Below are 26,825 nucleotides of genomic sequence, written 5' to 3'. Positions count from 1 at the left end.
CACATGGGTGGCAAAAAATAATACAAAGAGAGAAAGTTGGGGAGGCCAGCTTTGTATCATTAGTTAGGAACAGTTATGTATTGTATATGTAGCCAACATAAACACTTCGCTAAGGATGTTATTCTACTGACAGTGTTTGCTTTCCTTATGGTCATCAGCTGGTGACTACCGCTACTTGGCTGCTAAGCACTTCATCCATAAAGAAAAGCGCCATAAGTAATATCGAGCATGAGTTTGTGTTCACTGCAAAGCAAGAATACAGAATCAACAAGAGGTTTTCTGACCCACTTTAAATGAATCAAACTGTTTAACCTAACTGGGGTTGTATAAATCAGGAATGTTGTCATATTAGTAATCTTTGTAGATAAGGCATTTCCATGAGGCGCCATGCACAATCACAAATGTATAAATACAAAATAAATAGAATCCATTGACCCTCTTCTATTCAGCTGCTTTGCTGTATGTATTCCCACTCTCTGTTGTCACTATTGTAATAAAATTATCACTTTAACCACTGATATTAGTAGATCTTTTAACCATTGGGAGACTATAGTTCTCCTTTCTACGACTCTCTCTTTGATATGTATATACAACCACAGAAAGACATGATCTTTGATGATTGTAAAGGCAACAAAACATGGAGGGAGAATTACATCCACTGGGAGCTAGTTTTTAAAATATATGTATTATGGAATATTGTAGGTCTCTATGTGCTGATATAAAAGAATCACTAAGACAAATCCTTTTGGCATATATTTTTAAACCTGCCTCAAGTAGTTATATCTCTAAATTAATTCTAATCTGTTCCTAAATCCACTATTTATGTACTTTGGCACCTTAGTCCAGCTATACACAAAATGTTTTCCTTTCTCTCTTCGCTTACTAAAGGGCAACTTGCTTCAATCGCCTCCCTCCCCCAGTCTCAATTTTCCAACTTCCTTCTCATGCGGGAATACCTTGTTACTTCTGTAGATGTATCTGGTTGCCTTTGGAATTTACCTTTCCATTGAATGGCACGTTCCTGGCACAAGTGCCCCCGTTCTGCATTCCCAAGCCCATGAAGACATTATTGAGTAATCATGTCGCTCTTTCCGGCTGAGGCTTCAACTTCAGGGTCCTTCTCCACAAATAAGGAACAACCATCAGCCAGGCCAAGCAAGCCTGTGTGTTGTCTCTGCTAGAGCACATCTCCTGGTATGTCACCACCATCCTTTCATACATGTATGAAAACTAAGACACAAAATACAGACGTACCCTGATGCTTCCAAGAGACTACAAGGCACCTGCCTATTTCCTCAGAAATCTCCAGTTGCTGACTTTCTGCTTCGTTTTTTATTTTAATAAATAAATGTATATCTTATAATGAAAGTGTGTGTGTGTGTATAAAAAACTAGTTGCCATTAAGTCAGTTCCAACTTGCGGCAACCCCATGTATGTCAGAGTAGAACTGTGCTCCATACGGTTTTCATTGATTTTTTCAGAAGGAGATCACCAGGCCTTTCTTCCAAGGCATCTCTGGTGGACCCCCAAACCTCCAACCTTTTGGTTAGCAGCCGAGCACATTAATCATTTGTACTACCTAGGGACCCTCTCTCCTATAGATAATATATAAAGTATATATAAATATATATTTAGGCTTACATATGTATGCTAGAAATTAATACAAATCCCTTATGTTTCAGAATTTACTTATTAAGTAAGAAAGAAAAAGGTGTTTAGGCTTACATATGTATGCTAGAAATTAATACAAATCCCTTATGTTTCAGAATTTACTTATTAAGTAAGAAAGAAAAAGGTGTTTAAAATTGTTAAACAGTAGGATTTAGGACACAAGGAAACAAGAAATCCTCCAGCCCAACTGTCTGATTTTACAGGTGAGGAAAGTGAAGCTGAAGACGGCTAAGTCAATGCCCAAAGTCCAAACCAGTTGCTGTCAAGTCCACTTCAATTCATGGTAATCCCATGTATGTCAGGGTAGAACTGTGCTCCATAAGTAGGTTGCCAGGCCTTTCTTCCAAGATGCCTCTGCTGGACCCAAACCTCTAACGTTTGGATTAGCGGCTGAGCACGTCAACTGTTTGTAGGATCCAGGGACTCCGCCCAAAGTTCTACAGGTAGTAAATAGCAGAGCCAGGAGAGAAAACCGAGCTTTTGATTTCCTTGAACAATTGCATCTTTCTGTCCAATAATGAAAACTGGTGTACACTAATGAATCTAGCCCATCCTTATTGAATCACCTGTTTCTCCACGTTCCTAAGGAATATCTGGGTCTGTTGGCCTCATAGATCTCCACTCAATCCTATAGGTCAGTGAAGAAAATTATTTCTCATTTGGATGCTGTGGGCATTACCTGTAAAGAACCAAGACTTTGCAACATAAACTCCGTAACTCCTGCATTGTTTTAACCTAAAGTAATTTCACACTAACTCATAAACCCTTTGAAAGTAGAGCATCCAAGGATGATATTTTGCACTTACTGAATTCTCTCTTCCCCCCAAAAAAAGAATGAAAGAAAACACCTCCCAAATGTTACATTATATTGTTATATTACCAAATTGTATTCCCCAGTCATCCTCTATAATTTTTTTTTCAAAGATTAAAACAAGAAGAAAAGAGAAAGGAAAAGGGAGGGAGGAATGACATAGAAAAGGACTCAACACTTTTGCTGCCCCTTCTGGACTTAAAAAACAACTAAGAAGAATGTCTGTGGACAGTTTTGTGTTTACTGTAGATAGAAAAAATATTTGGGAGTACCTAATTTCTGTTCAATCCAGCTATCTTTCTCCTGGAGCCAAAAGGTGGCCAGACAAAGAAAAACTTAACCTACCAGCCACCCATAAAGCAAAAACTATTTGTAATAACAAGAAGGCATGGAATGTCTAAACTTTCCACTGCAAATGAAAATCAGAGGAAAGCGGAAGGTAACATACCACCTAAATGCAAAGATTTTGCAATTTAATTGAAGGAGATAAAACATATGTGCATGAAATAACTTAGAGATAAAAATAAAACATGTCAACAACAATGTAATACAATCTGAATGTTTAAATGCCAAGAAAGCAAATAACGAAGTGATCAGAATAAGATTCTTAAAGGCTTTCTAGTAGAGATTAGCTTAAATATGGCTTTGCATATGGTAATTGACATAGATGTGAAAATAAGAATGATAGTAATATAAGTGCAAAGCAATTCAAATGGGGGTAGCCATAAGGATAGGTAAGCAGGGAAAGAGACTTGAATAGATGCAGTCTGTTTTCACTATTTTTTAAACATATTTTTCAATTAAAATAGACTATTTTTTAGAGTGATTTTAGGTTTACAGAAAAACTGAGTAGAAAGCACAGATAATTCTCATATACCTCTTCCCCCCTTACACACACTCAATTTTCCCTATTATTAACATCTTGCAATAGTATGGTACATTTGTTAAAATTGTTGAAACAGTATTAATACCTTATATCAATATCAATTAAGGAGCCCCTGGGTCTTGGCTGCTAACCAAAGGTTCAAGGTTTGAGCCCATCCAGAGGCACCTCAGAAGAAAGGCCTGGTGATCTACTTCTGAAAACTCAGAAATTGAAAACCCTGTGGAGCTGTTATAGATTGAATTGTGTCCCCCCAAAACGTGCGTCAACTTGGCTAGGCCATGATTCCCAGTATTGTGTGGTTGCCCTCCATTTTGTGATCTGATGTAATTATCCTACGTGTTATAAATCCTAACCTCTATGATGTTAATGAGGCAGGATTAGAGGTAGTTATTTTAATGAGGGAGGACACAATCTACAGGATTAGGTTGTATCTTGAGTCAATCTGAAGATATAAAGGAAAGAAGCAAGCACAGAGACAGGGGGACATCATTACTACAAAGCAAGAAGAGCCAGGAATGGAGCACATCCTTTGGACCCAGGATCCCTGCACTGAGAAGCTCCTAGACCAGGGGAAGATTGATGACAAGCACCATCCCCTAAAGCTGACAGAGAGAGAAAGCCATACCCTGGAGCTGGCACCCTCAATTCAGGCTCCTAGTCTCCTAAACTGTGAGAGAGTAAATTTCTATTAGTTAAAGCCATCCACTGGTGCTGTTCCTGTTATCGCGGCACTAGATTACTAAGACAGGAGCACAGTTCTACTCTAACACAAATGGGGATGCCATGAGTTGGACTTGACTCAATGGCAACTGATTGACTGGATTATTACTAAAGTTCATAATCTACATTAGTGTTCACTCTGTGTGTTGTACAGTTCTCTGGGTTTTTGGCTAATACATAATGTCATATATGTATCATTTCAGTATCATACAGAAGTTTCACCAACCTGAAAATCTCATTTTGTCACCTATTCATTCCTCCCCTCTGCCCTGACCCCCAACAACCACTGATCTTTTCACTGTCTCTATAATTTTGCCTTTTCCAGAATGTCATATAATTGGGATCATACAGTATACAGCCTTCTAAGATTGGCTTCTTTCATTTAACCAAACCAACCCCAGTGCCATGGAGTCGATTCTGACTCATAGCGACCCTATAGGACAGAGTAGAACTGCCCCGTAGAGTTTCCAAGGAGCACCTGGCGGATTTGAACTGCTGACACTTTGGTTAGCAGCCGTAGCACTTAACCACCATGCCACCAGGGTTTCCTTTCTTTCATTTAGCAATATGTATTTACATTCATTCATTTATTTTCACGGCTTAATAGCTCATTTCTTTTTATTGCTGAATAATATTCCATTGTATGGATATACCACTGTTCATCTATTCACCTATTGAAAGACAGTCCTTATCTTTTTTAACCAACATATTTCTAGGGTAGGAAATCTGCTTCTTAGAACAGGTATTTTTTTCCACCTTGGTGTTTCTTTATCTAGGGGAATGTGTTGTGATTTTCTGCAACATGATGCTTAACTATCATTTCTGACCTTAAACTTGAGTTGAGGACTACCTCACCCTCTTGCTTTCTTTCTTTGGTGACACGAGAGCAGTGAATTCTAGAATGTGCAATCAAAAGATGAGAACTGTAAAATTCAGTTCTGAATTTTTAAATGCACATGGTTATTGTCAAGCATCTTTTGGGGGTGGTATCTTTCCCTTTCCTCCAAAACCACACACTGCGCGGTCTTTACAATGAATCAGAATATAATTCCAAATTTGAAATTAGACCTTTTTCCTCTCTTCTTCGGTTACAGGGTTAATTATGTCCAAAAAGCAATTCTATTACTTTTTCAAAAGTGACACCCTAAGCCATTGTGGATTCTTGAAGTGGCACCAAATGTCACCTGGCACACCTCTGTCTTTCTTGTTGACACCAAATAACACTGATAACTGAATTACTCCAATAAGCAAAAGAGGCAGCCCTTGCATTTGAAGGAAATTTGCAATGAAAGCCATTTAGTCGGCCCCATGATTATGTATACATGTTGGTTTTAAGGCAGCACAAAGGAGGCTGTGCCAAGAAAATTGAGAAGTTCAAGCAGAAAAATAATCACAATATCTTTCAGTCATTTGCTGCTTGTATTTGTTTCCTTAATATGCACAGTTAAATGTTCTCTACACACAGATATCACTTGGTAGGCGGGGATCTATCTTATTACCGGTTTATTTTCCAGTACATTTGGCATAGTTAAGGTAAAGTGTATTAACTTTCTCTCAAAATAAAGATGAAAACAGAGTTGGAGTGGCCGTGAATGCTTCAGCCATTGTCAGGAAGTTAAGAACTGACAGGAGGCCCAAATAATCAACTGTGCCTAGTGCATATACCGTAGTTTTCCCCTGGGATATCTGGTCTAATCCGACAATGTATCTGACTGGCATGAATGTAGAATTACTTTCAATAAAGATTTTATTTCAAGCTTGGATGATTTCCTCCAAAACATCTTGTCACTAAGGCAAAGTTTATCATAGAATATCTGATTTTTTTTCCCCCCTACAAGTCAGCTTTCGAGGGGGGAAAAAAAATACACATTTCAACTCAAGTACTCAACTCAGGTCAACTCACTGTAAAAATCACATTTGAACGTAGCTAGACTGATTAAAGATTTGCTATATTAAGGAAATCAGGGAGCTGTCAACGACAGCTTACCCTAAAGTCTGCAAATGTAAAGAATAAGTAACACATTTCCTCAAGCAGTTTGCCTTCCGCCTGCAGTAGCTTCCAATTGAAGAGCAGGCAGGACAGATGACTCCACAAGCTAACAGCCAGCATCTAGAATATTTGTCTTTTTGCAAGTGAGGAACATTTAAAGGTCACGTCTTCCAATAAGTATGGAATTGTTTCCAGGCTATATAAGAAATATGAACGGCCTGGTCACGATCACACTAAAATGATCTTCGTTTCTCTAGCTATCCTTCTGTCTATCCTGTCCTCTTCCTTCCTGACGCCAAATTAAGTCGGGGTGTTTGAGATGCGGTAAGAGTACATTGCTCTATTTAGATTTCACTTAAATGTTTCATTTTGTGCTTGCTTACATTCTTTCAGCCTTGGGGTCACATCATTTAATTTATGCTTGGTTCACATAATCTTAAATATATCTTACACTACCTACAGAATTTTACCCCCTTACTCACTAAAAAAAAAAAAATTTTTACTCACTAAAAGCACAGAATTCATCTGGCGTACTTCTAAGGGACAGAGGCCATGACTTAAATATTTAATAATCACAGCACATCATGTTTATATAATGATTTTCAATCAAAATCCCTTTTATCTCTATTATTATATTTTATGATTAACATATATGACTACAAGAAGTATGTACAAGAATGAAAATGCATGGACCGTGTGGATAAACTCTAGAGAGGCATGGAATGTTCCAGACTGGAGTGTCAGCTCTCTGACACTACGTCAGAAAGTCAGACTGTGACTTTGGATGGATCAGTTAACAAAGAATTCCTCAACCTTGGCCACACACCAGGCTCACCTGTGAAACATTTTAGACATTAAGAATCCTGGGCTTTAACCCTGGGCTACCAAATCAGAATCTGTGTGATCTCTTTCCTTTTTAAAAAGGTCTAGACAAAAAAAAAAAAAACCAAACCCGTTGCCATCAAGTCAATTCCAACTCATGGTGACCCTATAGGACAGAGTAGAACTGCCCCATAGGGTTTCTAAGGAGTGGCTGGTGGATTCGAACTGCCAACCTTTTGGTTAGCAGTTGAGCTCTTAACCACAGTGCCACCAGGGCTGCAGCCAGGGTAGAAAATCAGTGAATCCTAATCTCTCTGACCTTCCCTTTTCTCATTTATAAAATAACAATTGACAGAAGCCAATATAATAATGTATAATAAAAGCTAACGTTTCTGTAGTTTGCAAAGTATGTTCACATTTTTTTTTTTTAATTTAATCTTCAAAACAAACCTGACATCACTTTTATCATTAACCTCACTTTCTAGATGAGGAATCTGAGGCTCAGAGGACTGGTGAGGCCTGTCTAAGACCTAATGGCCACTACATGGAGAATGAGACCTCAAGATTCTGAGATTCCAGATTGCAGCTTTAATCTAGAGCAGTGGGCCTCTACAAGGCAGCACAATAGAATCACATTCAGAGAGCTTAAAACTTACCCCGGCTTCACCACAGTTCAACTGAAACAGATTCTCTCTGGGTGTGTCACAGACATTGATATGATTTTAAAGATTCCACAGGTGATTTTAACATGCAGCCAAGATTGAGTATCTCTGCCCCAGAATGGTCAGAACAAGCTTTGGAATACATAAAGCACTCTACAGATATCCCAGCTGGTTTTATCCCCGTTTTGCTGATGCTAAATTCAAAGTGGAAGGGATTGGTTCATGAATACAGAGCTGGTAAGGTCTAGATTCAGGACTAGATTTCAGGGTTCCTCTTTCACAAAATAGTTCTCTTTCTATTGGAACTTCTCTAGTGCCCCAGTGCTCATGGCTACTGTAGAAGGCTGAGTTTAACCTGCTATGGAAATATGGCTCCAGTGGAGAACCACTGCTTTAAATCCTTAAGGGTGGCACTGCTTTCCTCCAACTGTCCTGGGAAATGAAGGTGTACTTGTCTTCCACTTGGCCTTCCCAACATGATAGCCTTTACCTCACACATCAAGGACCCATTGTGAGGGTTGCACCAATTACCAAGTATGCCAATTCCAATCGTACATTTGAGGACTAGGGAAATGACCACTGGGTATTCCATGGATCCACTGGACCCATTTATAATCCAGATGTTGGTCAAGACTCCATTTCACTTGGTCCTCTATGCCATCGCTCTAACCAAGGGGAGGTGCAAAGGAAACATGATGACACTTCAGATCTCTGGGTAGCAGTGTCACCTCAGACCCTGTGTCAAATAGTCCTTGAACTGTTTAGGCATCCCCCTTTCTCCAATGTCCAGTTACCTAAGTAAATGGCTATGGGCCCTTTTGTAGAAAGATGAAGAATCAACTACCATGAATTATGTAAACCCAACAAAGGTTCAGCCAACCCCACAAAGAGTTCTGGAGTATATGTGGCCTGTCAAAGCTGTCCCTCAGAGAAGCTGGATCAGTCATTGGATGTGGGTTTCTCCAGGAAGGACATTTACCTCAGGCAAGGTTGTTCTCTGCAGCTGAGGTATACCCTGAAGAAGAAAACAACTGGAGGCCATATATTACCACATTCCTGAAGCTAGGCAGGCAGTTTTGCCCTGATAGGGGATCTGGGTGGCCCATCTCTGGGTCCAAAGCAGTCACCATCATTATCAAATTGATTAATGTAGGAATGGCCCCTTAGGAAACCGGAGACTAGGAAACTCTTGTGTAAAGGCTAATATAGTGCTTAATAGTGGTCCCTAGCAAAAGACATTTCATTCTGGTTGTAAAAAATACTGTGGCAGGCGATCACAGATGTATGTGCTGGACAATAGAATCATGAGTTAGCCTGGCATCCATATTTACAAGGACATATGCAGAAACTGGCGCAGTACAGATTATAAATTTATATGTGTAAAATCAAAATAAATAGTTGTCTATCTTAGAGCAAATCATTGCATACATTTTGAAAGGGTTTGCATTTCTGTAGATACATTTAGCATTCTGTAGATACACTGGCATTTTACCTAAATTAGAATTTGATGGTCAGATTTTAGATGGCTGTGGAAAATGGTATCATTGTCTTTAACTTCAAACCATCCATAATCTAACCCAGATAAGCATTACACTGTACTCTGAGATCCTCTTGCCAGTTTTGTTCAAACTGAGTACATGTTAGAAATATTATCAAATAGTGTATGAGAAGGAAAGGCACCCAGCACAATTGTAGGCCCTTAACAGGCCCTCAAGAGATACTAACTCTCTTCCGTGCCGCCTTCATCTTCTAGGAGTCTAGGATTAGGTATGAAACTCAAGGTGAGAAAAACGTAAATACTGTGCTGTAATTGAAACAAATTTCTCTTTCAAAGCCCCGTTCTTCCAAATGCCTTAAATTTAGTCAATCCAGACTCTCTTCCAGAGTTTTTCCTGGGTTGTTTCTAGTTCTGGAGGACTATGTATGGCCTAAGCGTTTGGGAAAAGGGAGAGAAGAAGAACATACATTTATATAGTATTTCAATAAATATTTATTGAGCACCTAGTATTGTGAGCCTAGCTCTAATCTTGGTCTAAGGATACAGCATTAAACAAAAACAGATAAAGTCCTTGTGCTTAAGACTTTTATATTCTATGGTAGGCAGATAAGCAGGCTAGAAAGTGTCTGGCTTTTGTCACCTCTTCAGGCTGGTCCTCATTACCTTCTGGTTTTCAATCATCATGCCCAACTTCCAATCCCAGGTTTGGGTCTCAATCACCATTCATGCAAAACTTGGTGAAGCTCCATGATGCCCGTTTTAAGTACACACATCATGCAGCAGTTTCTCCTCAACTATTCCTGATGTACTGGACATGGGGAACTCTGGAATCTTGTCATCTCCCTAAGCTTTACCCAAGGAGAAGAATATGGGTCCATCTGATCTCAGATTCCTCAAACCTTCAAACAGCCTATGCAGAAGTCTGCCCAGGGAAGGAGGGACAGGAAGGGCTCCAGACTAGGCCACATATAAGTCTCAGCTTTCTTCTCTCTGACGCTCCTGCCATGAGTCTAAACAATTTGTCTCTAGTCTGGCAGCAGCCCTGGCTCTTCCTCCTTACAACCTACTGATGCTGCAGCTCTGAGTCCTTTGACGCTTAGGCTTTTGAAACTCAAAGGCACAGTCCTTTGCAATCCAAATGTTCTGGCTTATAAGAATCAAAAGAACTTTTTCTGCTTTGCTGCTATATCACTCCTCCACCGAGGCCGTAAATGCTGCTGACCAAACCTTGGGGAAAGGGAAGTCTAGGGAAATATAGGGAAGAAACAGTTACTACATATTACCCCCCCCCAAAAAAAACCCACCTCTTCTCAAATCATTCTTTTACTATCCAAGAACGTTCGTTCTTTCATCATTAATCTGGGAACCCAAACCACACTTCCAATATCATTCAGCCTGCCATCCAGTATGGGAAGCTCCTGCCTGAACGCTTCTCATGATGGGAACTCCTGGCCTTTTTATATGTAGACTATTTAATAGCCTTGATAGGTGTACCCAGTACTTTTCTAGTATGTATATCACCACCACTCACCAGTTGCCATATAGATTTCAATTCATGATGACTCCGTGTGTGTTTGTATGTATATATATGTAATATCAAGCATCAATAATGGTAATATCTAAATGGAAATTATTAGGGATTTTTTTTCTTATTTTTTAATTGTACTTTAAATGAAGGTTTACAGAACAAACTAGTTTCTCATCAAACAGTTAGTGAACTTTTTGGGGGGGCGGGGGGACACTGGTTAACAACTCCATAACATGTCAACACTCTCCCTTCTCAACCTTGGGTTCCCTATTACCAGCTTTCCTGTTCCCTCCTGACTTCTAGTCCTTGCCTCTGAGCTGCTGTGCCCCTTTAGTCTCATTTTGTTTTATGGGCTTGTCCAATCTTTGGCTGAAGGGTGAACCTTAGGAGTGACTTCATTACTGAGCTGAAAAGATGTCTGGTGGCCATACTCTTAGGGTTTCTCCAATCTCCGTCAGGCCAGCAAGTCTGGTCTTTGTTTTTGAGTAAGAATTTTGTTATACATTTTTCTCTAGCTCTGTTTGTGATCCCTACCGGAGCAGTCAGTTGTGGTAGCCAGACACCATCTAGCTGTACTGGACTCAGTCTGGTGGAGACTGTGGTAGATGTGGTCTGTCAGTCCTTTGGACAAATCTTTCCCTTCTATGTTTTGTTTTCTTCATTCTTCCTTTCTCCCAAAGGGTTGAGACCAGTGGAGTATCTCAGATGGCTGCTCCCAGATTTTTAAGACCCTAACTCACCAAAGTAGGATGTAGAACATTTCCTTTATAAACGATGTTATACCAGTTAAGCCAGATGTTCCCTAAGACCATGTTTTTTTTTTCTTATTTTGACTTGCCTACGTTTCTTAAATTTTCTGTAATAAGTATGAATTCATTACTCTTTTGAAGCAGCCACTTCTATTTTCACAGCACTAATTCTTCAGAGGAGCCCTCGTGGCACAGTGGTTAAAGAGCTCAGTTGCTAACCAAAAGGTCTGCAGTTTGAATCCACCAGCAGCTCCTCGGAAACTCTATGGGCAGTTCTACTCTGTCTTATAGGGTCACTATGAGTCTGAATCAGCACCCCCACAAGTGGTTTGGTTTTCGGTTTTTTGGGTTTAATTCTTCAGAAGGAGGTGAAATCGATTTCTGGGAAAGTTCCAGTAACTGGATTTATAAGAAGAAATTTTACTTTTCTTCCATTTCTGGCTTTTTAAATATTTGTATTCAGTCAACCTGTCTTCCTAACTACCCTTTTCTCCAGACTGAATATCACCCCGGCACACCTCCTTTTCTGAGAGTGTCTCTGTGCTTGGCACCTTCCCCTCGATGCTCTCCCGTTTCCGCTGTCTCCCTCAAAGACAAGTAACCATAGAAAGCCTCTAAATTTTATTTTTCCTCAGAAAGTAAAATTAAGTGTGGAGGACTGAATGATGATACCCAAATTGCACCTGATTCTCTTTCAGCGATTCTGGGACTTTTTAAGCAAAGACCCAATTTTCAAGGAAACTGCTGAAGATATTATATAGATGCCCTTAATGGGAAGTGAAATGGCAGTTCTCCTTACCTATATGAAAAGGAAAATAAAATGAACACTTTATATATTGATAGTATCCCTTTTAGTTTTATCTAACATTACAATGCAAATATTTAAGTTCTATATTTTCCACTAATATCGTGTAATCTGGTTCATAATTCTGCTGGGCTTAATTAATGCTGATCCATGTGCCATACTCAACATTGTGTATAAAATATGCCTAGCACATACTGGGTTTTTAACTGCCTTATTCAATGAGTTCAGGTAGAGAATAATGACAATCTTAAAAATTGTCTTCTTTCTAAAAATACTCCCAACATGCAATGTATTTCCTAGCCTTTCTCCCCTAATTCCAAGACAGTGTCTTCCCAGGATGTTGAAATTATCAGTGGTTATTGGTATATCAGCAGAGCTCAGAAAACAAAAATTAAAACTTCTTTTACTGCTGAGATGTTCACGTGTAGATGGTGAAAAATGTTTTAAAGCCTAAGAGAAAACACCTAAGGGAAACCATCGCTGAAATTCAGTCATTTTACCAATATTGAAGTTCCACTCACAATGAGAAATAAATGCTTTCAGAAATTGAAAAAACTGCATGAATTTAGAGAAAAAGGTAATATGTAATAATTTGATTCCCCCCCCCATCTGAACACCCTTCTCATCGATGTAGATATGTCCTTGGAGTGAATTCCCGTTGTCATTGAGTTGATTCCAACACACAGAGACCCTATAGGACAGCGTAGAACAGCCCCATAGGGTTTCCAAAGCTATAATCTTTATGGAAGAAAATTGCGGTGTCTTTCTCCTGTGGAGTGGCTGGTGGATTCAAACCCCTGACTTTTTGGTTAGCAGCTGAGTACTTAACCACTGTGCCACCAGGGCTCCTGGATGAGAACCAGGTGATTAAAAAAAAAAAATCAAAATATGTCACCAAGACTTCTTGCTAACTCTCTGACTCACCTGTCTCAAATCTTCTCAGGCCTTTGGCCTCACCATTAGGAAGCCCCTTGATTTCAAAGTCAAAATTCTTGGTATTTGTGGAAAGAATATTCATCTCCCAGAGTAAGAAAGATCTACATCTTTCCCTGTGCTCTGCCATGTACTACATGGCCTTGATCAAATTACTCGATTTTTCTTGTACTCATTTTGTTCATCAGAAAGTTTATCTGAAAATTTTCTGTAATTTCTGAAGAAAACTAAAAAGGGTAAGAGAAATAGCCCTAATATATAATAAAATTATAATTATTTAAACAGTAAAGTACCGGTTCAAAATACACAAAGGGGCCAGCATCAGAACAGGATATACCGGGTACATGCATCTGTGTGAGTGTCTGAAACTGCATGAAAAAATAGCATCACAAATCACTGGAACATGGAGGTTTACTCCATAAATATTACTGAGAAATCTAGTTAGCATTGAGAAAAAAAAAAAAATTAAGATTATCATTACATTTCACATGCTGTACACTTAAAATGAATTAGGAGGTATTTTTAAAAATTAAACCATTTTTAAAAGCTAGGGGAAAACATTGGTGATATTTATCTCATTTGTTTAAATGGACGAATTTGATAATAATGAAAACAGTGACTGAAATTACAAATGAAATAATACCATACAGGACTACATACAAATGAAAATAAATAAAATTAAGGAGCAAAAGAGTTGGGAAATATATGTGCAACAAAAATGAAAAGTTATTCTTCTTAATAAATAAAAAGCTTACAAATATAGGCCAGATAGATAGACAAATAGAAAGATAGATGTTCAATGTAGCATTGTCTCTAATAGCAAAGAATTAGAAAGAACCTGAAAGTCCACCAGTAAGGGAATGGTCAAATAAATTACGGTATTTCCATGCTATGAAATGTAACAACTTTTTTAAATGAATGAGGTATTTTTAAATGTGCTGACTTGGAAAGATGCCCATGATATATAGTTAAGGGAAAAAGGCAAATTGTAGTATATTGTATATTTTATTATTTAAGCCTTCTTAAAAATTTGTATGTACGTGCATTATATATACACAGTATGTATTATAGACCAGAAAAATAGGTGGATAGATAGATAAATAGGTAGAAAAACACACAGAGGGAACACCCTTCGGTTAAATGTAATTAGCACGAAGGAGTTCAACTTGGAAGAGAGGGAGGTTTTCACTTTTTACTCTAGATACCCCCGTTAGTGCTTTCTTTTTCCAAAGACTATGCATTAGTTTGGTTATAAAAAATAAATAGGATTAAACAAACAATCAAAATTATATTCCTTCATTAGAAAAGGGACAAGAGATATGAACAGAAATTCACAGAAGATACACATGGTTGTTTTTTTAGTCTCTTCTCTGTCTCCTAAAATCAAAGAATTCTAAGTTCAAAGAATGACAAATCATTTTTACCTACCAAATTGGCAATTATTTTTTAAATAACAATACCCAATAATAATAAACCTAACAAGAAGTAGGCCCTCCCACAAGTCACCGTGTTTTTAAAGGAAAAAAAAAAGCATAACTTAAAGATCTAGCGTGGTGGCTCTCAAAGTGTGGTCCCTGGACAAGCAGTATCAGCATCACCAGGGAAGATGTGAGAAATGCAAATTCTGAAGTCCCTCTCCAGACTAACTGAATCAGGAATCTGGTGGTGGGGCCCAGAATCTGTGTTTTAATAAGTCCTCCAAGTGATTCTCATAAACACTAAAGCATGAAAACCACTGATCTACTTCTTATATCTCTATGGTTTTATCTTAAGGCAGGGTTTCTCAACATCAACACTATTCACATTTAGAACTGAATAATTCCTTGTGGTGGGAACTGTCCTGTGCATTGTAGGAGGTTTATCAGCATTGCTGCCTTCTACTTCCTAGATGCTAATAGCACCCCCTGGTCATGACAGTCAAAATGTCCCCAGACATTGCCTTATACTCCCTGGGGGCAAAATAGCCCCTAGCTGAGAACCACTGCCTAAGCAAATACTCCAAAATATGGAGAAAGTGTATATGGAAAAAGTTTTATATCAGTCTCCTTTATAAAAAATCATAGGGTCTGTCCCATAATAAGGCAACGGCTAAATAAGGTATACTACATACTGTGATGGATTGAATTGTGTCCCCCAAATATGTGTGTTGAGATTCCTAACCTCTATGCCTGTGGTTTGAGAGAAAGATTTGACCATCTCCTTCCAAAACAAATTTATAGCCTTGGAAACACTATGGGGCAGTTCTCCCCTGTCCTGTAGGGTCATTATGAGTTGGAATCGACTTGATGGCAGTCGGTTTGGTTTGGTTCATTTTATGCCTGTGGTTATAATCCCATTTGGGAATGGGTTGTCTTTGTTATGTTAATGAGACAGGGTTAGTGCAGGATGTATCTTGAGTCAATCTTTTTTGAGATATAAAAGAGATTAAACACAAGCTAACAAGCAGAAATGGGGGAAGAGAGATGCCAAGCCACATGAAGATTGCCCAGGAGCAGAAGCTCAGAAGAGTAGTGGCATCACTAGGGTTGGTATTACCCAGTGCAGTAACTCATGTTGTCACCCTCCCCAGCTACTGGGGTGAGCAGGCCGGCCAGCGAGCTACTCCCCTATGGTAGGCAGAACACCCTGTCATGCCCTATCACTGTGCAGGGACTAGTACTGTGCCATGCAGCCCCACCCCTCCTGGCATTGCCCCCCACCCCCCCTCCACTGCTCCCCTTTGGCTCCCCCTCTCTCCCATTGGCCAAGGCGTAGACCCTTCTCTCGACCCTGCTGCCCACACTCTGACCGTGACGGCAACTGGGGGAGTGGGGGGGGCAGTGACAAGTTACCACACTGGGTGACACCAACCCTAGTGACTGGTGGGGTGATGGGGTTGCGGGGGAGGAGGGTGGGGAATGCCACTATCTTGGCAGCCCCTCTCCCAGTGGCACTGGTCAGCCCACCACCACTGCTGCTGTCACCGACCCTATGATCATTTTGGTGTCACCCCCTCTGACAGTGTCAGAGGGTGCAGTCTACATGACAGAACTCTCCCGGTGATGCCCTGCAGAAGAGACAAGGACCTTCCTCCAGAGCCAACAGAGAGAAAGCCTTCCCCTAAAGCTGGCACTCTGAATTTGGACTTCTAGCCTCCTAAACTGTGAGGAAATAAATTTCTGTTTGTTAAAGCCACCCAGTTAGGGCATTTCTGTTATAGCAGCACTAGATAACTAAGACACATACTTAAGACATGAGAATTGCTCATAATAGAAGTGAAAAATGCTGGATACAGAATAACATAAAGAATGTTTTCTCAGATATGTATACATAAATAAAATATACATACACATTTATATCACCTAAATGCTGGTGGTGTCACCCTCCTGCTCAAAACTCAAAAATGAGTTCCAATCACCCTTAGAATTAAATCCCAAATACTTATCATGACCCACAGGCCCCCTCAGCGTCTCCTATCTCTTTCCCTTCATTCCTTAGTCCCTCTATCCGTAGCACCACCAAGCATTCGCTTGCCACTGGGGCTGTGTGCCTACTATTCTCTTCCTGGAATTCCCTTTCTCCTGATACGTGAACCTATGCTGGTCTCTGCTCAAACGTCTCTTCCTCAGAGAGGCCTTCCCCGAGTACTCTGTCTGCTCCAGTGTAGCATTTCTCACACCTCCTGCTAATTAGAATTATGGGGAGAAGGGGAAACTATTTAAAATACCAGTAGCCAGGCTCCGCCCATACTGCATAAATAAGAATCTCTGGGGGTTGGAATCCAGGCCATCAGTATTTTTCAAAAGCTTCCCAGGGTTAGTGGAAGGACCACTGCTGTCTCTTCTCTAGTTTTTGTTGAAGTACTTCAGCGCCTGACTTCAGGTTATATAATGTTCAGCATATTGTTCGTGATCTGCTTCCTGCACAAGAACATAAGCTTCATCTGAGAAGGGACTTTGTTTTGCTCGCTGCACTATCCCCAGCACCCAGAACAGCATCCAACACACACTAGTTGCTCAATAGATTTTTATGAATGAATAAGTGGCTACACTGAGTTATGGTTATCAGTGGCTTTTTGTTGTTGTCGTTAATTTTCTTTACTTCTCTAAACTTTTCAAATTTTGACTAATACAGCGTATTATTTACAATTAGAAAAAAAGAAATGGAAGTTAATTTTTGAATCTGCCTTTGAAAATTGTGATATATTTGAAACACAGCGATTACCACATGCTAGGTATCCAGCGGGCCCTTGAGTGATGCAAATGGTTTGCATTTGGCTACTAACCAAAACGTTGACAGTTTGAATCCACCCAGCAGTGCTACGGAAGAAAGTCCTGGCAATCTTCTTCCATAAGATTATAGCCACTGAAAACTGTACGGAGCACAGTGCTACTCTGAAGCACGTGGGGTTGCTGTGAGTCAGAATCGACTCAGTGGCAACAGGTTTTTTTTTTTTTTGGTACTCAAAAATAGTAATTATTGTTGTTGTACCTTTTTGCTATTATTTACTGTTCAAGGGGATTGCCTATGATATCACATTTTTCTGTGGTTGTCACCTTACAGAATACATATAATAAGCCATTAAATTTTTAAACCTATGGGTTATTCATTTTTTCACTTTACCAGTTCTCATAACTAATTAAATATTCTGAATATTACCTCAAAGATTTTTTAGAATATCTCTATACTGGCCAATCAATAAAAATATGAAGCAAGTGAATAATTGAAAATGATTCAATGTTCTGCATTGAAATCAATGCAAAGAAAGTGTTCAGTAAATGCTAAGAATCACGCCATGTTGGCTACAAAGATACAATTGCTACATAAAGCCCCTTTTTTATAACATGCTTTGAGAGGATTATATATGCATGGCTTTAAATATTATTGAAAAGCAGAAATATCATGATATAGCAATAATTTCCATTTAGGATGATCATTAACTTATTTTGGAAAATAATGAAATAATATTTTAGATATAAAACTGAAGACTTAATTAGTTTATACCAATTGATTTATACATTAACGTATAAAAATGGCAGAATTATCTGTAAATGACCACCTTGAAACACATTCGTACTAAATGGAAAAATGTATGTGAATGCTCTTCTGCAATATTTAAAGTTTTTTTTCCAACACGCGAACACGACTTCAAGGGATAAGGCAGAACATCGTCTAAGTCCCGATCGTATAAAAGGGCCAGTATAAACAGCAATGTAGTTTGTGCAAATTGAGGGTAGGTAAGCATATGGTTAGCATGGATTCCCCCCAAAATAGTTAGAGCACATAAGAAACATAAGTTGAGCATATTGAAAATTCGTTATACTATTTTTAACAGCCTCTCTTCAGTTAAGTGGCCAAAGTCAAAATTAACATCTTACATGCAATGGATGAGCTACATTTTGTAAGCCAGGTGTGACCTGATGGCAGGAACATATTTGCCACCACACTTTCCCCATTCAAGTCAAAACCGGTCTCAAGTGATGTGTGTTGGAAAATCACAGCATTCCACAGATAGGCAGGGGCAGGCTTCTAATACACCTCCATGAGCCTTGTCCTACAGGCAATTATGTGGCTTTCAACTTCCTTGGCAAGTCACTATGGTAACAGAAAAGCACAAACTTAAAGGGAAGTTTGCATTCATGTATCTGTTTGGAGCTGGACTATTATTAGATGCTTTGGTCTTCTTAATTCAGCATTAGTTTTATAGTAAAGCTTTCTTTCATTTTGAGTCACTTGGCTGCGATTTTGCTCAACTAAGAAATTTCTTTGAGTTAGCAATTCAGCTCACTTTTGGAAAAACTTACCCAGCATAAGACTATGAGGATTTTTTTTTGTCTGGGGTCCAACATCTGTAGCACTGGATAATAGATTGTTTCTAAAATAATCTTAAATTGACTGATCATTGCTTCTTCCATTTGGGCCTGACAAAAAGTAGCTCTGACATTTCTTCTCCCTTTCATGTTGTAAACTGTATATCACTTTTTTCAGCTCTTGCCAGAAATATGTTGCTCAGGAAAGGCGCTCAGTGTTCAAGTAAATTAGGGAAGAGATGACAAAGATTAGCAGGGGTTTTTTCTGCAGGACTTTTCAGAGCCTTTATTAATTACACTATTGTGGATTGTGAACTTCCAAGAAGGGAAAATAATACACAGTTTTCCCCAAAACTTATTTCACTTTGGAATATTGTGTACATATGTGTGTGTGTAAAGCATTTCATAGAAGTACTGTTTTGCAGAACTCACTTTAGTGAAAGCTGTCTTGGAGGGACTGCCAAACCCATGGTAAAAATTTATTTGGTTTCTGAATCAGATGTTCCCTTCTGACAATACAATTCAACTGCAGCTTAAGCTACTGAAAGTACAGCTATTATTGTTCTGGAGATTTTTCCATCTTAGATACTAGATTGAATTCTCTTTTTTCCATACAGGGCTTTTATTCCTTTCAATAGCTGTGCTTCTCTTCTACATATGTTTTAACAGTTGAAGCCTTCGGTAATAATGGCACTTGCTATGTTCAGCTGGTCCCCTTAGTGAGAGAAGAAATTATGATATCCACTGATTTGCGGTAAAAACTGAGATTTAAATAATTTTTCAGGATAGTATTCAAGCCTTATTTTTGAAAATGCACTTGACTTCTGGTGTGGTCCTGAACCAGCCACTTAACTATTTAGCAGTCTAATGAGGTAGGGAGTAAGTAAGTTCGCATTTGAATAGTGTAGTTTAAAGTGTCATTAATAAGTTCTCCCAGACATCCCCAGTTTCAGGGCTTTCTTTGCTAGAAAAGTCTATCCCCACTGTCTATTGGAAAAGTATCTAATCCAGTTTGGACCTTGATAGGGTCACTATGGGTCAGAATTGACTCAACGGCACTGGGTTTGGTTTTGGTTTGGTTATGAGAATATATTTATCTGTCTAGATGAACCACATAGTTGGTTGTGGTTAGTGACCCCATCCCAAACTGTCCTCCATCCTTAGAATCTATTCTAAGCTAATGATTTATTGGTTTCTCAACACACCAACTAAAAAAATTAAAAAAAAAAAAAAGCCATCACCGTCAATTCTGACACCAACTACTGTTTAGTAAATATTCAGAAAATAAATTACCAACATTAAAAAATAAAAACATGCATATGTGTGTGAGTGTGTGTGTGTTTCTATACATACAAGGTCCCTGGATGATGCAAATGGTTTGCACTTCACTAAAGGTTGGTGGTTCAAATCCACCCAGCAGTGCTGCAGAAGAAAGGCTTGGCAATTTGCTTCCATAAAGACTCCAGCCAAGAAAACCTTATGGAGCAGTTCTACTCCGTAACACATGGGGTCAACACGAGCCAGAATCGACTCCACAGCAGCTAAGAACAACAACAAACACACACGCACATTTTGTAATAATGTATAAACAAAATAGCATGGGCCCCGGATAATGCATGTCCACATTTTCTTCACTTAACTATACTTGAGTTTTCTAAAAGCTATTACAGGTAACTTGACTCTCCCAATTTAGGGAAAAAATTCCAAACTGTTTAGCTGCATATTTTAAGTATAATGAGAATACAACCTATGTATTATTTAGTAAAATTTACTTTTAACAAGATTATTTTAAAGCACTCATAAGTAAAAGCTGGTTTTATTAAAATCAAATGGAAAGTGTACACAGAAATGACACAAACGACATCAATATTTTATATTTACACATGGAAAAAAGCACAAAATGAACATTTGTCCACAGGAAACTTAGGAAACAGAAACCGATTACAGGAGTCCCCTTCTATGACACACCAGCTAACATTGAGAAATCTTGCCCCTGACATACAGCTCTAGCTTCCTACCCAAAACCAAAACCAAACCCAGTGCCATCGAGTCGATTCCGACTCATAGCGACCCTATAGGACAGAGTAGAACTGCCCCATAGAGTTTCCAAGGAGCACCTGGCAGATTTGAACTGCCGACCCTTTGGTTAGCAGCTGTAGCACTTAACCACTACGCCACCAGGGTTTCCTAGCTTCCTTCAGTTGTTGTTAATTACCATCTAATCCCACTGCCTAGTCCTGCACCATCTTCATGATCATTGCTATGCTGAACTTCGTTATCGTGGCCACGGTGGATTTTGAGTGCTTTCTAACCTAGGGAGCTCATCTTCCAGTACTGTATCAGACAATATTCTATTGTGACTCGTGGACCTCAAAAGAAGCCCTGGTGGCACAGTGGTTAAGAACTCGGCTGCTAACCAAAAGATCCACAGTTTGAATCCACCAGCCACTCCTTGGCCACCCTATAAACCATACAGTGCAGTTCTACTCTGTCCGATAGGGTCACTATGAATTGAAATCAACTCAACAAGTCTGGTTTGGTTTAATTTTCAGAAGTAGATCACTAGGCCTTTCTTCCTAGTCTGTCTTAGTCTGGAAGTACCACTGAAACCTATCCACCATAGATGACTGTCCTGGTATTTAACATACCAGCAGCATAGCTTCCAACATCATAGTAACACTCATGCCACTACAGTATGTCAAACTGACAGGCAGGTGATGGTCCTGCTGTTAATCCCCTTTTAACTCAGAAATTGATTCCTCCTCTAGATTTGGCCTTGCCCTGGATTCTAAGACCTTGCTGAGCAGGAAAAATATAAACAGCTCTTGGCAAATGGAAAAATAGACTAGCCTCATTCAGCTTCTTGTTCTCCCCATCTGTCCTGAGCCCATTTGCTGCATTTTTCTGGTAGCCACTGAAGAGCTGGGCTACCACCCACTCACCTGAATTCCTCCAGAGGCTACAGACTGCTTCCACCTTCTACCACCGTATCCTCCTGACAGCCAGGGCTGTCCTCATCCTGTCAGCTCATGGACCTCCTTGATTTCTAGCATCATTTTTATGAATATGCCTCAGTTGTGGCTTTCAGCTATCCCAAATCTCATTCTTCCTGCCACCAGCTGAAATTATGTTGTCGTTTTGTGCTGTCGCATCAATTCTCGTAGCAACCTTATAGGACAGGGTAGAACTGTCCCACAGGGTTTCCAAGGCTATAAATCTTTACGGAAGCAGACTGCCACATCTTTCATCCATGGAGCAGTCAGTGGGTTCAAACCACCAACCTTTTCGTTAGTAGCCGATTGCTTAACCATTGCACCACCAGGGCTCCGTGGAAATCATAAACCAAAAAACCAAATCTGTTGCCGTTGAGTCGAACCTGACTCATAGCGACCCTATAGGATGGTGTAGAACTGCCCCATAGGGTGTCTAAGGAGGAGCTGGTGTGTTCAAACTGCCAGCCTTTTGGTTAGCAGCCTTAGCACACTGTAGCTCTTAACCACTGTACCAGAAGGGCTCTACTGAAATTATAGCCTTTATTAAATAGGAAAACACATCACCAATCCCCCATCTGTCTTTACATCATCCTTTTTTCCTGTAATTCTTTTGTGACCCCACGCCCTACTCTCCTTCTACTCTTCTGTTGGCCAAGATTCCCTGAATCGTCCACTTATTTTCATACTTGCAATACTCTCTTCCTCCATGCTCTGTGCCCTTTGAGTTCCATTCTCTGCTAGATAAATTTTAACGTCTTAGACCTTTGCTGCCAATGGGTAAAGTTGTTAAATCAACTTTTACCTAATAGGTACTCAGAAAATTGTTTAGTTATGTTTGTCTCTCTCCATATTTTCCTTTAACAATTCTTTTTTTATTGTGCTGAAGTCAATGAAGGAGCTAGCATCACAAAAAGATATTTAATTTAAAACCAAAAAAGAAAAACTTGTTTTCCTTTCACAGTGAATCATGAATGGCTTTTATAATAAGATTTGTAAGAGGTTCAAGAGAAATCTTAAACCAAGTTAAATAAACATGTTAAAAGGAAGCAGAGGCCTACTTCATTTGCCCTGACTTCAGGCAGGAAGATGCTTAAATCATTCAACAGACTCCTGGTAAATGCAATAGCAAAGTGGCATAGCTTCTTATATTCCAAAGGAAACTTTAAATTTGAAGTCTCAGATAACTCCCTGATACTCTAAAAATATGAGAATCCTTCCAGAAATGTGGCCATGCCAACAGTGCTCACAGGTACAAATAGTCTCCTTTTAAAGCAGAAGAAAAGTGAAAATGGGAGGCAGAATATCCTGAATATCTAACCCAAATTCTAGTCATTTTGCCCACAATAAATCTGTAGCCAAACTGTCAGTCACAATCCTAAAGTGAAGAATAAAAATTCAGACCCTCTTACGGAAGGATTTTATAACCCTATGGAGGATGGTGGAGTAAAAATCAGCCCAGTTGTGAAGCCCAGGAGTCATAACAGACACCATGACAATAATGCTTCAACTGGCTCTGGAAGCAGGCTGCCTGGGCTTGAACCTCAGCCCTATGTGACTTAGGGTACTGAACCACTCTGTGCCTCATTTGTAAAATGGGGTTAATAATAGAAGGATTAAAGGAAACAAAGTGCTTGGAACAATATACCAAAAACCAAACCAGTTGCCGTTGAGTCGATTCTTTCCCATGGCGACCCCATGTGCTTAGTACAATAGTTGATTATTATTAATATAGGCCGGGTAAGTACATTTTGCTGGCCATGATGCATGCAGTGAACTTGTGCTGGGGGGAGTCACAAGTCAGTGCACATGTGGCTTTGGCCATTCTAGGTCTCTTTCAGGAAACAGAAGACATGGCCTCTTGGTCTCCGAAGTGGTGCTTACGAGATTCAGGCTTGTGAAGGGATGGAAATAAGCAATGGTGTCTTCCTGCCACTTGTTCAACACCACATAGGCCCATACAGGACAAAAACAGTCTTCTTTCGGTCCAGTCAGCACACCAAGGTTCCAAACTAAGGTCTGAGCCCCGAGACCCCATAGCCTTCTAATATTCATTTGCCTTGCTTTATTCTCTACACTCACATTTCTCACAGGTCAGATGTCAGGAGGAGTGCAGGGTTTAGTGTTTCTTAGCACCCTGTCCATCCCTATGCCATTCCTGTATCTTTAACACCACTAAACTTTACTAGTGCTAGATTTAATAGCAGTATACCAATCCAAGGAGGCTTCGTGATAAGAACAAGGGTTTTTTTGTTTTTCTTTTTCTTTTTTTAGAGTCTCTAATTTATAGGATGGGGCTTTATTTTCTTTTTTAGGAGTTCTGTGTTGAGGCAGGCATGTTGCTACCATTAATAAAACCACATCTTAATGTTTTGTTGGTATTCAAGCTCTCTATTTTTTTTTTTTTTTAATACAGTCCTCACACAAGCAAAAGGATTTCTTTGATTCCAACGAGACTCTTTTCCTGTGCAAATGCTACAGGATTCTGTCTTTTACAGACATGTAAACTAAGCGAGCTCTCCGAAATGAACGGAGACACTTAGAATTTTGCCATACACCTAAATGCCTCAGAACATACCTACTCTGCAAATATATTGCAGTTAACATTTGCAGGAAATGCTTTTTCCCATTCATCACTAATTTTTTTTTTTTTCTCAGTCCTCATGGCTACATTCTGTCATTAATTCTGCATATGTTGTCCTGTTTATATGTTTGCATTCTTTTGTATTTTATGTATCACCTATCTCCACCATTGACTATAAGCACTTCAAATCTTGTTAACTCTCCACAGTAATTGTTGCTGCCTAATGTATTGATTCATTCACTCTGCAAATATTTATTGAGCACCTACAGTGACTGTACACTGTGTGGATAGAAAGTTGGACAAGGCAAATATATCCTTCCCTGAAAAGCATAGGTTCCATTTCTGTATAGTAAAATGTGACAGATAGAAAACTAAATAGCGTTGTGGTAATTGTTGTTTTTCTCATTCTAGAACTATTTTGTTTTTGTATTGTCTTCTCTGTTGTGCCAAAGCCAATCATTGCCATTCGTTTTCTTCTTTAAATTAAAATTTAAAAAAGAATAAGAATTCAAGAACACAGAACTTGATCATTCGAAAGTAGCCATAATTTCACTTCCAGTTCCAATGGAATCTCTTTTTTCTCTCCCCACAGGATAGTGGCCAAAGCCTCCAAGAACCTCATGTCCACACAAGGCTTAGGAATTGTATTTGGACCTACCCTTCTTCGAGCAGAAAATGAGATGGGGAACATGGCAGTACACATGGTATACCAAAACCAGATAGTTGAGCTCATGCTGAGCGAGTACAATAAGATCTTCGGCTTGGAGGAAGACTGACAACAAGACAAGTTACTGAATATATTCACATCTGTCTTGATGCCTAATATTTTTACATTTCTGTAAACATATTTCTGAAATATTTTTTTCCTTTCAAGCGACAGATGCCTCATTTTGTGAAAACTCAATGATGATTGTGTGTTTAAGTTCCAAACATTTGAATAAAATAATTGACAATATTTACCTATATGCGTTCTACATTAACCCCTTCAGCACTGTTACTTCTAGCACTTCTGGACACAGAGCATACATGCCCCGTGCTGTTCAGTAATGTGCAGAGTACAGCAAATGTCCAAAAGATCACTTTAATGCTGCTCCCTGGTACTGTGTGTGTGCTTGTGTATGTGTCTGTAGATGTGTGAGTGGGTATCAGAGCCGCTGAGAATGTGGGTACGTGAACACACTCGTGTGCCTTCTTATTACCCACGCTGTCTCCCCATGTCCCCACTCCTGTTTGTGCATGGGTAGAACCAAAAGAAGTTGGAAGGCAGAAGCTAATAATTTTAAAATAGAATAAAGGAGATCAGATTCTCAACCAAAACAGACGTATTTCATCGTTTAAGAACATTTTTTGTATGTGTAAATATAGTCTAGCTATTCTCGGTGCTATACAGTGGAAGCGATAAAAACAACATGTTGAATGGCAATTTTTCCCAAGAAAAGTGACAGTTCAAAATATTCGCCATTGAGTATGATTTTTTAATAAATATATTTGCAGTCCTGTAAACATACTATCTTACAAATTAGAAGCAAAATTAGTGGCCGGCTGTTTTGGTCTTCATGTTATACGGGAGTTGCATTGTGTGACTGCTCATTTTTAATGTTAACATCCATTTTGAATCTTCATCAGACTGTACATCTTCCTATTCCCTGGCTATGTCATTTTATGTAGAATTTTTATTATGCTTCTGAGGATGCTTTATTGGAGAATTACATTAAATCCATTTAGGAAGAACTTTTTTTTTAAAGCTTTTTTTCATATGCCCTAAAGATTACTTGACTAGGCTTGAATTGGTTTGTCCATTTGATGGTTGGTTTCCGTTGTCAGGGATAAACAAAAGGTAACTGTCTAGAATATATCAAACATTGTTTTATTTTGAAAAGTATGTTCTAGCTGAACACATCTCATACTGGGTTTTGTGAAAGTGTTCTGCTGATAAAAATGTAGACTTATGTTTCAAAGCTTTTTTAATCAAATTGAAATGGAATAAATAAAACTAATCCAGTGTGATAAAGAGTAAGTCTAGTTATCGATTTGTTCATAAAATGAAAAATAAAGCATGTAAATAAAACGCGTGAAACACGGATCCAAGAGCAAACATTGAGAGCAGTAATGAGCTCAGAGGCATAGGCTGTCTGGATAAATTGGATATACGGGGGAGAGGGAGTGTCTGCTTAAGAGATAGCCAGAGTGTGCTTGCAACTCCAGCATTCACAGAGATGCCTAAGGAAGCAGAGGGTTTCTTTGCCCGCCTTGAATGTCTTCATTTTGGCAGTGGTACCAATAAATGGGCTTGCGGCCAAGAGCAGAGAAGCAACCACAAAAAGGGCTGAAGTGTGATTAAATCAAGTGGGACATATACGCATACCACAAAGCCAAGAAAAGTCACA

At 39.2% G+C, this 26,825-nt stretch overlaps 1 protein-coding gene across 4 annotated transcripts in view; it reads left to right on the top strand.

Annotated features, from left to right (window-relative positions):
• ARHGAP15 (Rho GTPase activating protein 15) overlaps nt 1-26,455 on the top strand; it is a 710,746-nt gene extending 684,291 nt beyond the window's left edge. For 2 of the 4 annotated variants that reach the window (XM_023542980.2, XM_003405853.4), the window contains one exon: nt 25,031-26,455. In XM_023542980.2, the coding sequence (XP_023398748.1) occupies nt 25,031-25,214 (184 nt within the window). In that variant the 3' untranslated portion in view covers nt 25,215-26,455. Of the gene's footprint in view, nt 1-972; nt 7,040-25,030 lie in introns of those variants that run through there. The other 2 variants (XR_010322327.1, XM_064287251.1) reach the window with 2 other exon arrangements.
• The last annotated feature ends 370 nt before the right edge of the window (nt 26,456-26,825 follow it).

Source organism: Loxodonta africana, chromosome 6 (assembly GCF_030014295.1).
Source record: "Loxodonta africana isolate mLoxAfr1 chromosome 6, mLoxAfr1.hap2, whole genome shotgun sequence".
In the NCBI taxonomy this organism is placed as follows: Eukaryota; Metazoa; Chordata; class Mammalia; order Proboscidea; family Elephantidae; genus Loxodonta; species Loxodonta africana.
This window is presented reverse-complemented; position numbering and strand designations above follow the sequence as displayed.